This window comes from Apium graveolens, chromosome 4, assembly GCF_009905375.1.
Source record: "Apium graveolens cultivar Ventura chromosome 4, ASM990537v1, whole genome shotgun sequence".
Lineage (NCBI taxonomy): Eukaryota > Viridiplantae > Streptophyta > Magnoliopsida > Apiales > Apiaceae > Apium > Apium graveolens.
Window position 1 is genome coordinate 127,523,136 of NC_133650.1, and position 17,988 is coordinate 127,541,123.

At 33.1% G+C, this 17,988-nt stretch overlaps 1 protein-coding gene and 1 pseudogene across 2 annotated transcripts; one reads left to right on the plus strand and one right to left on the minus strand.

Annotated features, from left to right (window-relative positions):
* The first annotated feature begins 225 nt into the window (after positions 1-225).
* Positions 226-1,698, plus strand: LOC141719633 (homeobox-leucine zipper protein HAT22-like). 2 transcript variants are annotated; one of them, XM_074522007.1, is made up of 3 exons: positions 226-798; positions 972-1,054; positions 1,240-1,698. In XM_074522007.1, the coding sequence occupies exons 1-3, from the start codon at positions 361-363 to the stop codon at positions 1,544-1,546; spliced, it is 828 nt and encodes a 275-aa protein (XP_074378108.1). In that variant the 5' UTR covers positions 226-360; the 3' UTR covers positions 1,547-1,698. The 2 variants fall into 2 exon arrangements, with proteins under 2 accessions (XP_074378108.1, XP_074378109.1); XM_074522008.1 differs by having other exon boundaries at positions 975-1,054.
* Positions 1,699-8,237: 6,539 nt separating this feature from the next.
* Positions 8,238-17,595, minus strand: LOC141718971 (uncharacterized; annotated as a pseudogene).
* Between the last annotated feature and the right edge of the window lie 393 nt (positions 17,596-17,988).

Consider the following 17,988-nt stretch of genomic DNA (forward strand, 5'->3'; position numbering starts at 1 on the left):
TATATCACTTAACCTGAAAAAGGTGATTTTATATAATCATTTTTACGCAACTTGATAAATAGCTGTTAATTAATATGTTATAAGGTATTTTAAAATTATGTAATATATGCTAAAGTTTAATGAATCGTGTGGATTAAAATGTTAGACGCTAAACATACATGTATGTACTGAGGATAATGGCATATAGGTAGTAGTATATAGGCAGCCATCCACCCAACACCCCTTGCCTTGCTCTTATTTATTTGTTTTTTTTTTCTCAACTCTATTTCACTCCATATTTACCTTCCATTAACTATCTCCCACATACTTTCTATTCATCCCTCTCTCTCTCTCCCTTGTCCAAAGAGACCAAATAAAATAATGGGATTTGATCATCATGTTTGTGAAACAGGCCTAAAGTTAGGGTTAGGTTTTTCACCGGCGGTCAAAATTATTCCAGCAAAGGCCGGTAATCATAATCAGCTTTCCCGGCCCAAAGCCGTGGCTTTAAGTTTTGAGCCATCTTTGACTTTGGGTCTTGTTACAGCTGACAAAGTGAATGACAGTTTTATCAATAAGCCTTCTTCAGTTGAGATATTGTATCGGCAAGATAGTACTGGAGCATCCTCTTTCTCGAATGCCAGTGTGAAAAGGGAGAGAGAACAGCTTGGAAGTGAAGAAACAGAGACTACGGCTAGGGCAAGAATTATTAGCGATGAAGATGATGATGGTAGTAATGGAAGAAAAAAACTTAGGCTCACCAAAGCACAATCTGCGCTTCTCGAAGAAAGTTTTAAACAACACAGCACTCTCAATCCTGTAAAATCTCTCTCTCTCTCTCGACATGCATTTATCTATGTGAATAAATATATGTGTTAATATAATGTATTAAATACTTTTTGAAACATTAAAAAAAATGCATTATTGCTGCCGAGAACAAAATTTACTAATTTGTTTTGTTAAGACTAATTATGTTTCTTGCTGAACACTAGCAGAAACAAAAGCAAGAACTAGCAAGGGAGCTAAATTTGAGGCCACGACAAGTTGAAGTCTGGTTCCAGAACAGGAGAGCCAGGTACATATTCAACATATTTATCAATTTAAGATTTTTTTTAATGGGAAAAAAAGACCTGGTCCATGCAAATTAGAATCTATAATTAGTGTGAAAGGTTTATTTATCTGTAACTAAATTACAAGTTTGAATATTGGGGTTGCTATATTTACTAAATAGCACTAATGAACTGATTTAATTATAAATAGGACAAAGCTAAAGCAGACAGAAGTGGACTGTGAGTACTTGAAAAAATGCTGCGAAACTCTAACAGATGAGAACAGGAGACTCCAGAAAGAGGTTCAAGAACTCAAAGCACTGAAAGTTGCGCAACCTTTGTACATGCAATTGCCAGCTGCAACCCTTACGATGTGTCCTTCTTGCGAAAGAGTAGGTGGTAGCGCCCCAACTGTTGCTACCACCGATACTTCCTCCAAGGAGCCATTTTCTTCAGTCTCTGCTCCAAAGCCTCACTTCTACAACTCCTTCCCTAATCCATCATCAGCAGCTTGTTAATATATATCATTATTATTAATGTCAAGCTATATATATAGGCTAATTTACTCCGTAAACGTTTCTAGATTAAAATGGAAACAAGATCACCACAAACCCTGTATTTTTGCTTGAGGGTTGGAAAATGAATAAGGATGACATATATTATATGTGTATATATGCCTTAAAAGATCTGATGCTAGGGTAGACATATGTATCAATTTCTCATCAGTTTTCTCTAATCCATAACTATGTGATGCAATTAGCTAGCGTCAATCTATATATTAAATCCCTTTTGTATCTATAATTATAATCAGTTTAAGCTAAATTAAGGGGCATGCATGTAGTAATATTGATTCTCATGCCAGCCACCATGTTCAACTCTTTCCGAGCATCATATATATATAAAACTTCATGCACATTTTTCATCATTGTATAGTTGATCATCTCCAGATAGCTGGTTAATCAGGTGTTAAGTCAAATAACAAAAATAACAAAGATGAAGTAACAAGAAGATGAGGCATGGGAGCGCTGGAGGAGGTTGGGTCACGTGTATGTTCTCTTTCTATAAGTTTTGGTTTACTTATTCAAAACCAAACCAGTCACAAACGGGATAGGCCATTTATATATATACGTGTACAAAAAGTTGATATCCTAAGAGACGACACACATTTCAGTTAAGCCTTGCCACTCCATGTTTAAGTAATTAAACTATAATTAATTAAGCACGCGAAATTGTGATTAATTAACAATAAATTGAGGTTTATGATGAAAAAAACATCTGCAATTAGGGTTAAGGTGTTCCAATAATTGGTGGATGTGGAGAAAGAAACAAGCGAACATATAATTGAAGAAAATAATATGTATATGATTCTATATATTCAGGTATTGGAATGGAGCATCAAAAATTACTTTAAACACACGATACTAATAATTGGGTCCTAGGACAACTCGAGTCGTTTGCTGACCCCGTGAAGACGACAGCCAAGCCCCAACCTCTTTTATCGTCATAATTCATATAATTGTAATTTACTATTATTGCCCATAATTTAATGGACGACGCCATATTATGGATATCCAACAATAATATGTAAGTTGTTAAAGCTACGGTGATTATTGTTTAATTTTTTTTGCGATCGTGTCCGGGACAGTTTTTGCACACTTCAGTTAATGCGGAGAACCGCTAGAAAATTTTGGCAATCCACTTAATTCCGTATTTTTCGAAAAATTCGAACTTATTACATCGGGATGGTACCGGTTGTGGGCGGTGATTATTGTTTTTGTGGGACAATCATATCTATATATCCATTAGCATTTTCTGAAGCTATCAATTATCTATCCTTCACTGGTAAATTTTCTCATTATTGATAGAAGATTAATGGCGGTCTCTAAACAAAGACCTCTCTTATATTTTGACAAAGAATTACAAATATTTATGTTCGAATTGATGATACGTATTTTGTAGCGACGTATATAGACGGAGAGACGTAACAGCATTCCAGGTAGGTAGAGAAGAAAACAGTTGGGAACTACAGTGTATACACACGTCTAGCCACGACACACATGTAATGACGAGTTGTCGGCTTGTCTATTTCCTGTTTACAATTAATTAAGCTCTTATGTTAATTACGTTATCTAAGTTTAATTCTAAGATTAGATTAACTATTTCCTCCACGCAAATAAAGCACTCTATTACCCTTACACTGTTCCACATTAAAAAAGCAATCTATCTACTTTGTAGGGTGACTCAGTTGTTAATAATTTCAATTATAATAAATGGCATCAAGCCATCAACTGCTGTTTTTCATTAAACAACACGCGTACAAAAACATTATTAGCTTTGATACTACTATAGATCTATCATTAAAAGAATGAACAACAACCTGTTTAATTATTTCAACTCCACCAATTGCATAAAAGCCAAGGCATGCTTCACCTACATGTAGAGTTACCCTACGTGTCAGTCATACCCATATTAGACTGTATTAGAGTACTTCGATGCCTAGCTAATAATAATTGTTAAGGAAATAATTGTTAAGCAGTCGGTCATTTTAAAATCTTATTATCACCCGAAGGCTCATTTAGAAATAAGAGCAAGTTCAATGCACATAGCCCTTACCTATTTTCTCCTCCAGCTGTTCACATATGGGGATTGAACCTCAAATAAGCTTCTCCAACGGTGCTCCCCCTTCCCTATATTTTTTAGGTAAGAGAAAATGGAATCCCATGTGCCCTTCCCCATATTTTTTAGGTGAGAGAAAATGGAACCCCATGTTTGGGGAAGAAAATTGTCTCCCCTAAATCTTCCAGCTTATCAAACCTCGCTCATTCTCTTCTCTCTCTCCTGCTCTCTTCATATTTTCTTCTTGTTCATATCTTCTTTTTTAATTATTTTTCTCCAAAATAATAATTAAGTATCGTTTTAGGAATATAGGGAAGCAAAATAGGGAATATGATTGGAGTAAAATAGCTTTTTCATTACCTATATTTTAGGTAACCTTTACTTTAATATATTTTAGGGGATAAAAATAGGGAAGTCCATTGGAGTTGCTTTAAGGCTCTCTCCAAAATCTCATTGGTTAGAAAATGAAATCTAAATCAACAATTTGAACGTGTGCGTTTGTTCTACTATTAAATAGAAAAAATTGAAGTACAGCTCTCTAATTTATCATTTTTTGTATAATGTCTGTAATACTCTAATAGATGGAAAATCTGTTGAAACCCACATTATTAAGTCATATTTGAGTCATATTTATGTGAGCGAATATTGTGTGAGCGCAACAAGTGATGCTTAAAATGCGCGCCCTCTGTGAACTTTCCAAGAAATTTTGAAACACTCAAAATGATCAAGAAATGAATGAGATATGCGTATTTAAAGACTAAAGATCATACCTTGAAAGTGGAAATGTAGAAAATAACATTACATTCCACATTAAAATGAAAAAGGGGTTTTCATTGTTTTATATAGCACAATACTCTAATAGTATCAAAATGTGTTACTATAGTACCATTCATTCCTCTGCCAACGCGCAGAGTTGTAAATCACGAGATTTCGAGGCTAATCCAAAGTTTGCAAACAGTATTCTCAAACAATCAACCGGATCGGTTTCGATTTTAAAAATCTAGATTCAGTTTTTATTAATTCGGTTTCGGTTATAAACCGCATGAAATAAAAGTGGAAAATTTATTATGAATTTAATAAATAAACCTGATCAAAATAAAACTTTACTATTAAAGTTAACAAAAGTGAAATTTATAAATATGAAATTAGCAAGGCAAAACTATAACAAAATTAAGACTGTAGTTAACAGAGGCCACATAAGCTATTGTTTGCTGCATCACCTCTGTGTGATATCCCTGGAATATAAACATGGGATTCTTTTTATTATTTTGCTAATCTTTTTTCTTTTTTCAACACTTACTTAAATACAGAGATTCAAAAATGTAAGTGACTAATTAAAGCAGATGCATATTATCCCGGGAATTTTTTGTTTAGCCTAGGACAAAATGAGTTTTATATATATTAGACAATAATCATGTGACTTAGTTAAGGATTTAAGTTATTAAGTCTTTATTTTGTGACTTATCCTCTCAAAAGTAATATGTAGTTTACGGAGTCATAGTTGTCTAACATATATAATATACATTAATTTATTTATTTTTATTAATCGGATCGGTTCAATTTTTCTCGGTTCGGTTTACACATAAAACCGGAATCGAACAATCGGGTTCGGGGTCAAGTTTTAATTTTCGGTTTCGGATAGGTTCGGTTTTACACGTATCGGTTTCATCATTTTTTACCGAATTCGGTTCGGTTTCGGTTTAATTTCAATTTTTTGCTCAACCCTAGGGCGCGTGTGCGGAGTGCGGACACGAATGTAGTAGAAAATTGGTCGTCCAATCATGGACTAGTTTTGCTAATTCTTATTTCCACTGGATTTGGGCTTTAAATAATTAATTCATTTTTAATACATATAATTATTATTGATTGACAGAATTTGAGTCGGTAAAGGATTAATATTAGTAGAATTAATTAATTAACGCGGTTTAATTAATTAATGGAATAGCGCACAAGTCTTTTATCCCTATATATTCAGCACTAAGTCGCATGGTTTTATTCATTCAAAATCATAGACGCTCTCTTACTTCTCTGTATTCTCTGGCGATAATATTTTTGCTCAGTTCAAGCACGCTTATAGTGACGCTCTGCTTCACTGCAACTTGTTTTATCCTGAAAAGCAATTCGTTCGCACATACGGTAAGGGCTGATATGCTTTAAGGAGACAATCACCACTACTAGAAAAACATCTATAGACATTGGCTAAAAATCGATGTCTATGAATAAAAAAATCTGATGTCTTCGTGGGTGATGTTAAAGACCCCCCCATTTAACATCGATTTTAAAATGATGTGAAAGGAGAAATATAACATCGGTTTTTAATATGAAACCGATATTTATATCTTGATGTTAAATTTCTAATGCACATCTATCATTTATATATTACTATAATATGATATTTTATCCATTTAAAGGTATGAAGGATAAACAATAATTTTGCCCCTGACCGGTATAATTTAGTTAAAATTGATTAATACCTTTGACATCAGTTTTCATAATTAAATGATGTTAATAATAGTTTTAACATCAGTTTTTCTAAAAAACTGATTTCTATAGTAGATGAAACTGATGTCTATCAGTATAATTAACATCATTATCTTTGTAAGAAAACATTGTCTAATGTACTCTTTATCATCGATTTTTTAATTTAAAGCCTTTGTCTATTGTGGTATTTAACATCAGTTTTTCTGGATGAACTGATGTATATATACTACTAAAACTAATGTTATTATGTTAAATTAACATCATTTTTCATTGAAATAAACATTGCACGTTTTAAAAATATAGATGCCTAAAAATCTATCACAAGAAGAAACTATTAAAATCAAACTCCAATTATCATTACCAAATCAAACCGATCAAGTCCTATAACGATAAAAAAATAAAAAACTTACAATTCTCATAGCTTTCTACTTTTGTAATTAATTAGCCTAAAAACAGACGAGAACAGAGTTGAAAAAATGAAGTTATAACTGGACATATCTACCTCTTCTGATTTCATTGTAACCGATATTTATATCTTGATGTTAAATTTCTAATGCACATCTATCATTTATATATTACTATAATATGATATTTTATCCTTTTAAAGGTATAAAGAATAAGCAATAATTTTGCCGCTAACCGGTATAATTTAGTTAAAATTGATTTTACTAATACCTTTGACATCAATTTTCATAATTAATGATGTTAATAATAGTTTTAACATCAGTTTTTCTAAAAAACTGATTTCTATAGTAGATGAAACTGATGTCTATCAGTATAATTAACATCATTATCTTTGTAAGAAAACGTTGTCTAATGTACTCTTTATCATCGATTTTTTAATTTAAAGCCTTTGTCTATTGTGGTATTTAACATCAGTTTTTCTGGATGAACTGATGTATATATACTACTAAAACTAATGTTATTATGTTAAATTAACATCATTTTTCATTGAAATAAATATTGCACGTTTTAAAAATATAGATGCCTAAAAATCTATCACAAGAAGAAACTATTAAAATCAAACTCCAATTATCATTACCAAATCAAACCGATCAAGTCCTATAACGATAAAAAAATAAAAAACTTACAATTCTCATAGCTTTCTACTTTTGTAATTAATTAGCCTAAAAACAGACGAGAACAGAGTTGAAAAAATGAAGTTATAACTGGACATATCTACCTCTTCTGATTTCATTGTAACCGATATTTATATCTTGATGTTAAATTTCTAATGCACATCTATCATTTATATATTACTATAATATGATATTTTATCCATTTAAAGGTATGATGGATAAGCAATAATTTTGCCGCTGACCGGTATAATTTAGTTAAAATTGATTTTACTAATACCTTTGACATCAGTTTTCATAATTAAATGATGTTAATAATAGTTTTAACATCAGTTTTTCTAAAAAACTGATTTCTATAGTAGATGAAACTGATGTCTATCAGTATAATTAACATCATTATCTTTGTAAGAAAATGTTGTCTAATGTACTCTTTATCATCGATTTTTTAATTTAAAGCCTTTGTCTATTGTGGTATTTAACATCAGTTTTTCTGGATGAACTGATGTATATATACTACTAAAACTAATGTTATTATGTTAAATTAACATCATTTTTCATTGAAATAAACATTGCACGTTCTAAAAATATAGATGCCTAAAAATCTATCACAAGAAGAAACTATTAAAATCAAACTCCAATTATCATTACCAAATCAAACCGATCAAGTCCTATAACGATAAAAAAAATAAAAAACTTACAATTCTCATAGCTTTCTACTTTTGTAATTAATTAGCCTAAAAACAGACGAGAACAGAGTTGAAAAAATGAAGTTATAACTGGACATATCTACCTCTTCTGATTTCATTGTTCGGACATCATTAAGCAACATAATTCAGTAATATAATTGGACAGGATGTCAAGGCGACCTTCTGCGACTATGTCTGCTGGGGGAACACGACCTGCTCCTAGTACGCTCTCGATATCTAACTCTACTTCCCTTTCTTCCATATCTATTATTGTGCAATGTACTTTGAATCCAACCCTCTCCCCCTTCACGGCTTCCCCTACCATTTCTCTCGCGAGACATTTCATGATCTTAGTCTCGATACTTATCCCGCTCTCTGTCTCTGTCACGATTGCGATCCCCTGTCTCTGTCACCTGAAACACTTTTTCTACGTCTACTCTCGACTTCCTTTTCCCTCTGTTTTCTTCTTTTTTCTGCTTCCTTCTCCCTTGCTAACCTTTTCAGTTCTCTTGTTTTCTTCTTAGCTTCCTGCTTATTCATTTTTTTGGTCACTCTCAGACAGAAAAATTAAACAACAAATATAAAGAAATAAGGAGAGAGAACATCAAAGGTGGGCTAATTTAGAATATTACGTTGAACTCAGCTAGGAAATCACGCACCATTTCCTAATCGATATGCTGCTTTTTGATAACATGAGACTGAGTTATCTCAATTACATCATTTGCTACTAGGAAAGAGCCATAAGTTTCACAGAGGGCCATCTTTTTCTCCTGAGCAAGCATTAAAACTTTATCATACTGGGCCTGCAGTGTCAAGCTTTCTTCTCTGCATTAAGCAAATTCACATGTGAAACATCAAATGCTATCATAGATTAAGCTTTATCTGTCCAACACCACAAGAGTCATAATCATTACTTCAACAATTAAAAATGTTACTCACCTTTCTCATTAGTGCTTCATCTCCATCAACCTTTCCTGCTTCACCGAGGGACTCCACTTTAGAATATTTCAACATATTCAAATTTGTATTTTAGAGCCTCTGTAATAATCAATCAGGCACACCTGAACATAGATTTGAATGGATTTATATATACTATAGAATTGTTAGATAATTTAAGCATCACTAAATAAACTTATTCTAAACTTATGCAGATTACTGAGAATAACAAATTATAGTGACTTCTCTCTTGAGTAGCCAGATATTTTGTTATCATGGATATTGGAAAGGTGTAAAAAATCATGAGTTAATAACAATTTAAAGCTGGAATTCATATTCATATTTCACATAGACAACCATATGGCATCACATATGTTTTCAGATAAAAAGAACCTACCCAGGTAATTATACAAAAATTTGAAAAGTATCATGTTAGATATTGAATACAACACGGAGGGGGTGTTGAATGTATTTTAAATATTTTAGCCTTTTCAATCTTTTATAGATTGTAAACAAAGCAGATTAATTTATAAAATTATTTTATTTAACAGGATTAATAAAGCATGCGCAACAAACACAGTATTTTCAATACTCACTTAACTTTGTATTAAAATTAAGTATGTCTTGCTACAAATTTCTGGGTTCTTTTGTAAGTAAAGAATTCAGCTTATATCTTAAGAGAGTTAAAAGAAAATCTAGATCTGTTTGTTACAAATAAAACAAAGGACCAGTGTTTAGCATGCAATAAGATGTACTAAACCCTACTTTAAGTTATCTCTAAAACTTTCCATCTCTGGCTTAGTAAATCCTTGCAAATATTGTAGATCTGTGACCTTCCTATTTCAGTTTATCTTGACCTTTGATCTTGCACTCTTCAAGCTACTTTTGTTGACTTTTCAATCTAAGTGATTAGATCGTTTATTGATTGATAAACTTAAATATTTAACTTGTCTGCATTCTGTACTTGAGACTCATATCGATATCTCTAGTTTATTGTATAGAGAACTGTTATTCCCTAACAACAAAACAAGAATTACATAAGGGGGTTGAATATAATTCTAGTAACTTTTCCTGAATTACAAAAGATGTTCTTACTCAATGTATATATATAAGTGTTTTGATTTGTAATGTGCGGAATGACAAGTTAAGTGAATTAAACACAAAGTAATAAAAACACAAGTTTTTAAAACTTTCTGGTGGATTTGAAAGTATCCACCAGATATATTGTTAGGTCCCAATATGTTTGTAGAATGGGAGGTTGAATACAAACAATGTCGTTTAATCGAATTTAGTGCGGAATAAAAATTGAAACAAAATTCAAGTTAAATAAAAATATTATTAAACTTGAAAGGTGTTACAACAACGGTATCGATTACAAGGGATTAATCTCAAATTAATTATCACAAATCTAGAATAAATTCGACATGAACTTTTTCTATTTTTGCAATAAAAAGAATCAAATGCTAAACGCAATTTGAGATTAAGTTCTAGGAATTTTTGATCCGCTAGATAGTTACATAAGAACAAGAGAATGATTTCTAGTGGTTTGGATTTAACTTTAATAACTAGAAATTGTTGATCTTGAATTTGCAGCAGTGAGATGAAATATTTGTGCTCTGCTTTTCTTTTGTTCTTGAGTTGTTGACTTCTGTTGTGTATTTTTGAATGAATGATGCTTCTATCTTTTTAACTGATTTGATCAACAGAACTTCATTGAACTGGCAAGACAATCGGTAAGACAATTGATTGAACTAGCATGACAATCTGTTGAACTAGTAAAACTTTCGGTATGACAATCTATTTGAGCTGGTATGACTTTCGGTATGACAATCTGATTGTCATTCCAGTTCAATTAATTGTCATGCTTAATTAATATTGAATATATAAATTCAAAATCAATTCTGAAAATTCCTAATATTAATTCAGAATAATTAATCAATTAATTCAATTAATAAATAAATTAATCTTTGCAGATATAATTTATTTTCTTAATTAAACTATATGACTTAATTAATTAATAGAGAATTAATACTACTCTTGAACTGCAACCATTCTTCTGAAAATCACTGAAACTTATGAATCAATTCCACCACTTCAATGTTGACACTCGATGTACTGTCTGGTTCATGAGTGACTAACTTCTGTGACGTTTCTTCATATCTTGACTTTGATACTTGATTTTCTTCATATTAAATCCCTGTAATTATGTGATACCTTGACAAAATCTCTGTAACTTGATTAAATCCACAATCTTGATTTATATCACTAAGGCTTGATCAATTTCTTGAACTTCTTGCAGTGAAGTAATTTCTCAAGTCTGTAGATGAACCTTGTTTCTGAATCCTTTGACAGATGTTACTTTGTGAGATCTCTTTGACGGTAGATCTACTATTTACTTATTACATTCTTATTTGAGTTGAATTAAATCCTCGAATAAATAAATAGGCTTTGGCATATGCCTTTCAATCTCCCCCTATTTGTTTGTTAGACAATAACAATAAATACCTAGAGGATAACTCAACTAACAAATAAAAAAAAGATATAAACAGTAATGCAAAGTAAATAGCAGAAAAGTTCTGGATTATATTTAACATTTTCCAGATTCTAAATAGATGTTCCTCTAGACTGAACATATCTTCAAGTAGTTTAATCTTCTTTTGTACAACCATATTTCCTGTTGAGAAGCGCATATCTCTCTTGCTTCTCCCCCTATGAGAATCAACTGCTTAAAGAAGATCACCTTCGTTTACCACATCTCCCGTACAATAGGATCCGCAGATAAAAACCAATGGTACTCCCCTTTTGGACAACAGCTTCTTCCCTTACTAGAAAATCACCTTGTGTTTACCACCTCTCCCGTACAATAGGATCCGTAGTTACAAACAACAATGGTGTGGTGTAGTATACATATGTAGGATCTTTTTCTTCCTCCCTGCTATTTCTCCACCTTAGTTGAGGAATCCTCCAAACTATTTCTTAAGCTTTTATTTCCCCCTTAGAGAAGGAATGTATGCCGTTGTCTGAAGGAGTTCTCATATTTCACTTGGTTGGAAAAGAAATAACAAGTAGTTTCTCTTTCTTCCTCACTGTGAGTGTGTGATTCTGTTTAATGTACCTCACATGTGTTTCACTCTTCTCTCCACTCGTGTTTACACTCATTCTCACAAGTGTATCACTCTTCACATAGCTCCAAAATTCAGCTGTACCTGCAAGGAAAATCACCTTAGCCATCCTTAAGGAGGTCACAGGTGGTGCAATGGGAGTTCGCAAATCCCCATCCTTGTTAAACTCGTCAGATGAATCTGAGTCATAATCTACAAGTTGCTAGTTTCCCTTTTAGGGTTCCAGACTTGAATTCTGGGAAGGCAAACAATGATCCAACGAATTTAGCATAAAGATCAAAGTTCCCTTCTAATGTCTGTGAAGACATTTCCTTGTGACTCATCAGGGAATATCTGAATGATTGTCAACAAGTTGCCGATCTGCACCTATGTCAGATCCACTATCCGCAGATGCGTCTAGAGGATTTAAGCCTGGGGAGGTAAACACTGACCACTAACATATGGCTATTGGATCAGTATCCTCTCCTAACACCTATAAAGGCAATTGGTCCATTAAAGAACCTTGAACAATCGAATATGACCTTAAAATGGTCGAAACTCTTATTTCCGTTAACTCATCCTTTGTGTGTGTAACCTTTCCTTGTGCATCAAGAATTGTTTATGTTTGAAGTGGTGACACTACATCGGATGCCTTGGCCGACATGCAAATTTCAATAGACGCACCCTTTTGAGAGAATGAATCTAGTAACTATTTTTGAGCCTTTTCAGCCATTACATCTTTTTGAGAAGATGTATGGGGGCTAGCAGTTGTCTTGGTTTAAATACTACTCATCTTTGTAGGAGACAGAGCTGCTGGGTTGACTTCAGAACCCTCCTTATGTGGTGCACTAAGACACTATCTCCCTCACGCTCATTCATACTTCATTTTAGTGGTAAGAGAGTGTTGGTTGGCTCTGTTTCTGTGTTTGTCTTTACAGTCTGGGATAGAAGTTGTGGGTTTTCAACCTCATGACTATCAATGAAAGAAAGCCATTGGAGACTGAACATGTATCACTGAACATATGGAAATATAGAGATAAAATGTACTTAAGATCTATAATGAATGAAAATTATACATTTAATCTTTTGAGAGAAATGATGTACAATAGTGATTTCAAAAGATTTTAAATGAAATAAGAAATCACTAATGTTGAAAGAAGTTTGAGTTCAATGATAACATTACCAGCTTACAACCAGCCATATCCCTCAGTTAAACCTTTGCTGTTATCTCCAAAGGTAACCACTGGGCCAGCTTTCTCAACCACATTTGATAGCAGGGCTCTATCTCCAGTCATATGTCTTGACGATCCGCTATCAAGAATCCACACTACCGGTTCCACCTGTTTATTGCCCTGCACTACAAATGGATTATACCTTCTTCAGAACCCAAACTTGGTTGGGCCCGGCATACTTGTAGAATTGACCTTTGTCAGGCAAAACAACATTCTTAACTTTAATGTTCTCAACTTTCTCAATGACTGGACATTTGACCTTGTAAACAGCCTTAACAAATTTCTGTTTAGGCTTAGGCACAAATGTCTCCTTTCTAGCCTTAGAAGGACTAGCTGTCTTAGACCTATCATGCTTTCTATTATTCACATGCTGACGAGGAGTAGTCTTATCACTAGAAACATGCTTACCATTAAAATAAGCATACATCAAATTGAAAGCACAAGACATACAATTAGGAACACCACATACTTTATGAGAGGAATTAACAATAGGAAAATTATGCATGGTAGACATGGCATTTTTGAAATCCAACTCATGTGTGTCTGAGTTAGTCTCAGTTGCTTTCACAACTTTGACTAGAACTTTCGACACACTTGACTTGGAAACAACCTTCTCATTAGCATGATCTTCAGCCCGCATTTCTTCTTGAATAATAAAAGAGGTCTCATCAAATGGTTCAGCAATTGATTTTTTATAGAGGGGTTCATCAACACCCTTAAACACATGTGGTACTTCCCTACCTTTAGCACAGACATGAGGAGGGGAGTTTATGCCTAATTCTCCAATAGCAGCATTGTAATCAAAACCTATTCCAGATGTTTGATTAACAACTTGCTTACTGTAGAACTCTTTACTCTTCGAACAAGAATTAAAGTAAGCTTTAACCTTAGTCTCAAGACCGGTGATCTTGTCTTTGAGAATATTTTCAAGTTGTCTATAACAGTTAACTCTATTCTCTAGAAAAGATACTTGTTCTTTTAATTTGTCTTGATTAATGTGCACAAGTCTTAATTCATTGACCTCTTTCTCAAGGTCTTTGATCTGCTGACTTAATAGTTCATTATCACGACGAGCAAAATTTAAGGAACCTTTTAGATGATAAACTAATTCAGCAGTTAGGTACCAATATGTTTGTAGAAGGGGGGTTGATTACAAACAATACCGTTTAATCGAATTTAGTGCGGAATAAGAATTGAAACAAAATTTAAGTTAAATAAAAATATTATTAAACTTGAAAGGTGTTACAACAATGGTATCGATTACAAGGGATTAATCTCAAATTAATTATCACAAATCTAGAATAAATTCGACATGAACTTATTCTATTTTTGCAATAAAAAGAATTAAATGCTAAACACAATTTGAGATTAAGTTCTAGGAATTTTGATCCGCTAGATATTTACACAAGAACAAGATAATCGTTTCTAGTGGTTTGGATTTAACTTTAATAACTAGAAATTGTTGATCTTGAATTTACAGCAGTGAGATGAAATATTTGTGCTCTGCTTTTCTTTTGTTCTTGAGTTGTTGACTTCTGTTGTGTATTTTTGAATGAATGCTGCTTCTATCTTTTTAACTGATTTGATCAACAGAACTTCATTTAACTGGAAAGACAATCGGCAAGACAATTGATTGAACTAGCATGACAATCTGTTGAACTAGTAGAACTTTCGGTATGACAATGTATTTGAGCTGGTATGACTTTCGGTATGACAATCTGATTGTCATACCAGTTCAATTGATTGTCATGCTGAATTAATATTGAATATATAAATTCAAAATCAATTCTGAAAATTCCTAATATTAATTCTGAATTAATTAATCAATTAATTCAATTAATAAATAAATTAATCTTTGCAGATATAATTTATTTTCTTAATTAAACTATATGATTTATTAATTAATAGAGAATTAATACAACTCTTGAACTGCAACCATTCTTCTGAAAATCACTGAAACTTATGAATCAATTCCACCACTTCAATATTGACACTCGATGTACTGTCTGGTTCATGAGTGACTAACTTCCGTGACGTTTCTTCATGTCTTGACTTTGATACTTGATTTTCTTCAGATTAAATCCCTGTAATTATCTGATACCCTAACAAGATCTCTGTAACTTGATTAAATCCACAATCTTGATTTATATCACTGAGGCTTGATCAATTTCGTGAACTTCTTCCAGTGAAGTAACTCCTCAAGTCTGTAGATGAACCTTGTTTCTGAATCCTTTGACAGATGTTACTTTGTGAGATCTCTTTGACGGTAGATCTACTATTTACTTATTACATTCTTATTTGAGTTGAGTTAAATCGTTGAATAAATAAATAGGCTATGACATATGCCTTTCATATATATATATATATATATATATATATATATATATCAATTTGACAACTCTTTGAAGCTCAAATTGGCCCACAGCTGCTTTACAAGTGAACAAACAAACGACAGAAAAATTCTTAACAGTTACAACTTTTTCCTATTTCTCTTCTAAAAGTGTTTGCTTAGTTAGTTTGTTCTACTAGCTACACCTGGTTTATATATCACCAATTTTACATGATAATAAGACAAGATAATAAAACAAAACCTATCAAGTCTAACTTCATGCTGCTTCACTACTCTATTCCAGCATCTTTGAATATCTTCATAATAGCATGGAAATGGTAATGCTTCTTTGTTTTAAAAACCCTGCTAAACAAGCTGCCACATTCCTTTTGCAAACACTCGATGCATATGACTGTGTTGTCACTATCAACAGATATTTGAATTGATCATCCGTCGGGTACATGCTTCTTATCCGTCAGGTAGCCTTGTTGATTAACCGTCGGGTAGCTTTATTGATCATCCGTCGGGTAGCCATTTATCACTTGACTCCATTTCATTTGTGCAGAATTATAAGATGTCTTATATTTATATTTAATCAACCTATTTTGCACATCTACTAGTAGCCTACATGATTCATAAGCTACTACAGAATCTATAAAAAGTTGTTTGCAGAAATGTGCTGCAATACTTATTGTTACATATGCTTCTCACCCGATGGATATCAGTTAGTCATCTGTCGAGACTATATTGAATCATCCATCGTGACTATAATTGATCATCCGTCGGGTGCTACAAAATTCACTAAGTTAAATCTACTAAGGTGTTTTGTTTAGCTTATCATCAAGTACACAACATATTCCTAACAATCTCCCCCAATTTATGTCTACTAGAATTGTAGCCATAAATTAAGAGAAACTTGATGATAACAAAACACCCTAAAAATACAGATTAAAAGGTAGTAGATAAAACTGATAAGTGCTGCAATATTTACTAAAAATTGAACAAGGTAAAGTGTACAAAGATTTTCTCACAATCATTTTCAAGGTGCTCCTCTAGTCTGCACAGATAATTCTATTTCCTTGATTGTCTAGATTTCTTCCCCAGCTTCCTGCTATTTTCTTCTATTTGATTTTGGAGTTGTCTGTGGAATTCAAGTTCATCAGATTCTGAGAGATCTAACATTCCTTGCATTTCCAGAAGAGTTTCATTGCTAGAGATGCTCAGCTGGTCCTCTAATATGAAGAATCTCTTTACTCCCTTATCATCCATGAATTCCATCAGCCAATAGGGCCTTAGATGCACTCTACTTCCTGTGTAAGGAATAGTTAGAGTCTTTGGAAGTGCATCTTTAGCTCTAACACTCCTCGGTTCTTCAATCTTCTTAAAAACTATTCTTTTTGTAGTCGCATTGTATCCAAAGTTCTTTTTGAAGGATGAGTAGACTTTAATCAGAACAGATTGGCTTCGTGGAGAATCCTGTGAAGAGGCCATGTTATCTCTTTCCCTCCCTTATATTTAAATACCAGTCTTTCAGGAAGGTGTCTGTAAGCATCGATTCCTCTTATTTCTTCCAGTTTATCCAAATAGAGGTTTAGGTCAGAGAATTCCTTGATGTCACAGATGTACATTATATCTTCCTTGTTGACTTTGGGTTGAGCTTTGGTTAGGGACTTGGATCTGAGAGTTGAGGGCTTCACTTCTTGATTGCTCTTATTTTTATTTTCTTTGGCTTCTGAAATAGAGGAATATTTAGCTCAGGAATTGGTAGACTATCCCAGTCTATTGGCTCATCTTTTGGAATGATAGGCATACCATGAAAGTTCTTGAATGGATCCACCTTGAATTCCTCATGTACCACAGAGGGCATGGATGTCTGAGTTGCAGTAATAGACTTAATAAGAAAGTAGCCTTCCATCTCCTCATCACTGAAGTCCAATTTCATCTTAATTCTTCTTTTGTACCTTGGTTTCTTTGTCTGTTGAGGTGCATCTTGCATTTCCTGATCTTTAGATTCAGCATTTTCATATGGTTGTTCAGGAATCTCTTTTGTGGTTTTCACAGCTTGAAGCTTGGCCAAGATAGCAGCTTGCTCCTTTTTTTGTTTGAGCATTTTAGCCTGTAGAGTAGCTTGTTTCTTTTCTTGCTTTAATCTTGCTTTCTCTTCCCTTTTTACCTCAACAAACTGAGGGTGTCCAGCCACCACACAATTTTCTTTACCATTTCTGAAAACTTTGGCAATTCTTCTTTTCAATGCTGAATCAGCTGGATCTTTGTAAAATGCTATAGATCTTGATAACAGCTTCTTTTCATCTGGCTTTGGTGTCTCATACACTTTATCCAAAGGGTTCTTGTCTGAAAACTTTGAGTAGTTCACCTTTGGCTTCATGATTAGATTTGCCTTTGGAGATCTGATGCATGATGTTTGGCCTCTTTCCAGATAGTTCATGCTCATATCATTCACAGAAATCTGCCTGACTTGAGAATGATGAATGACTATTTTTTC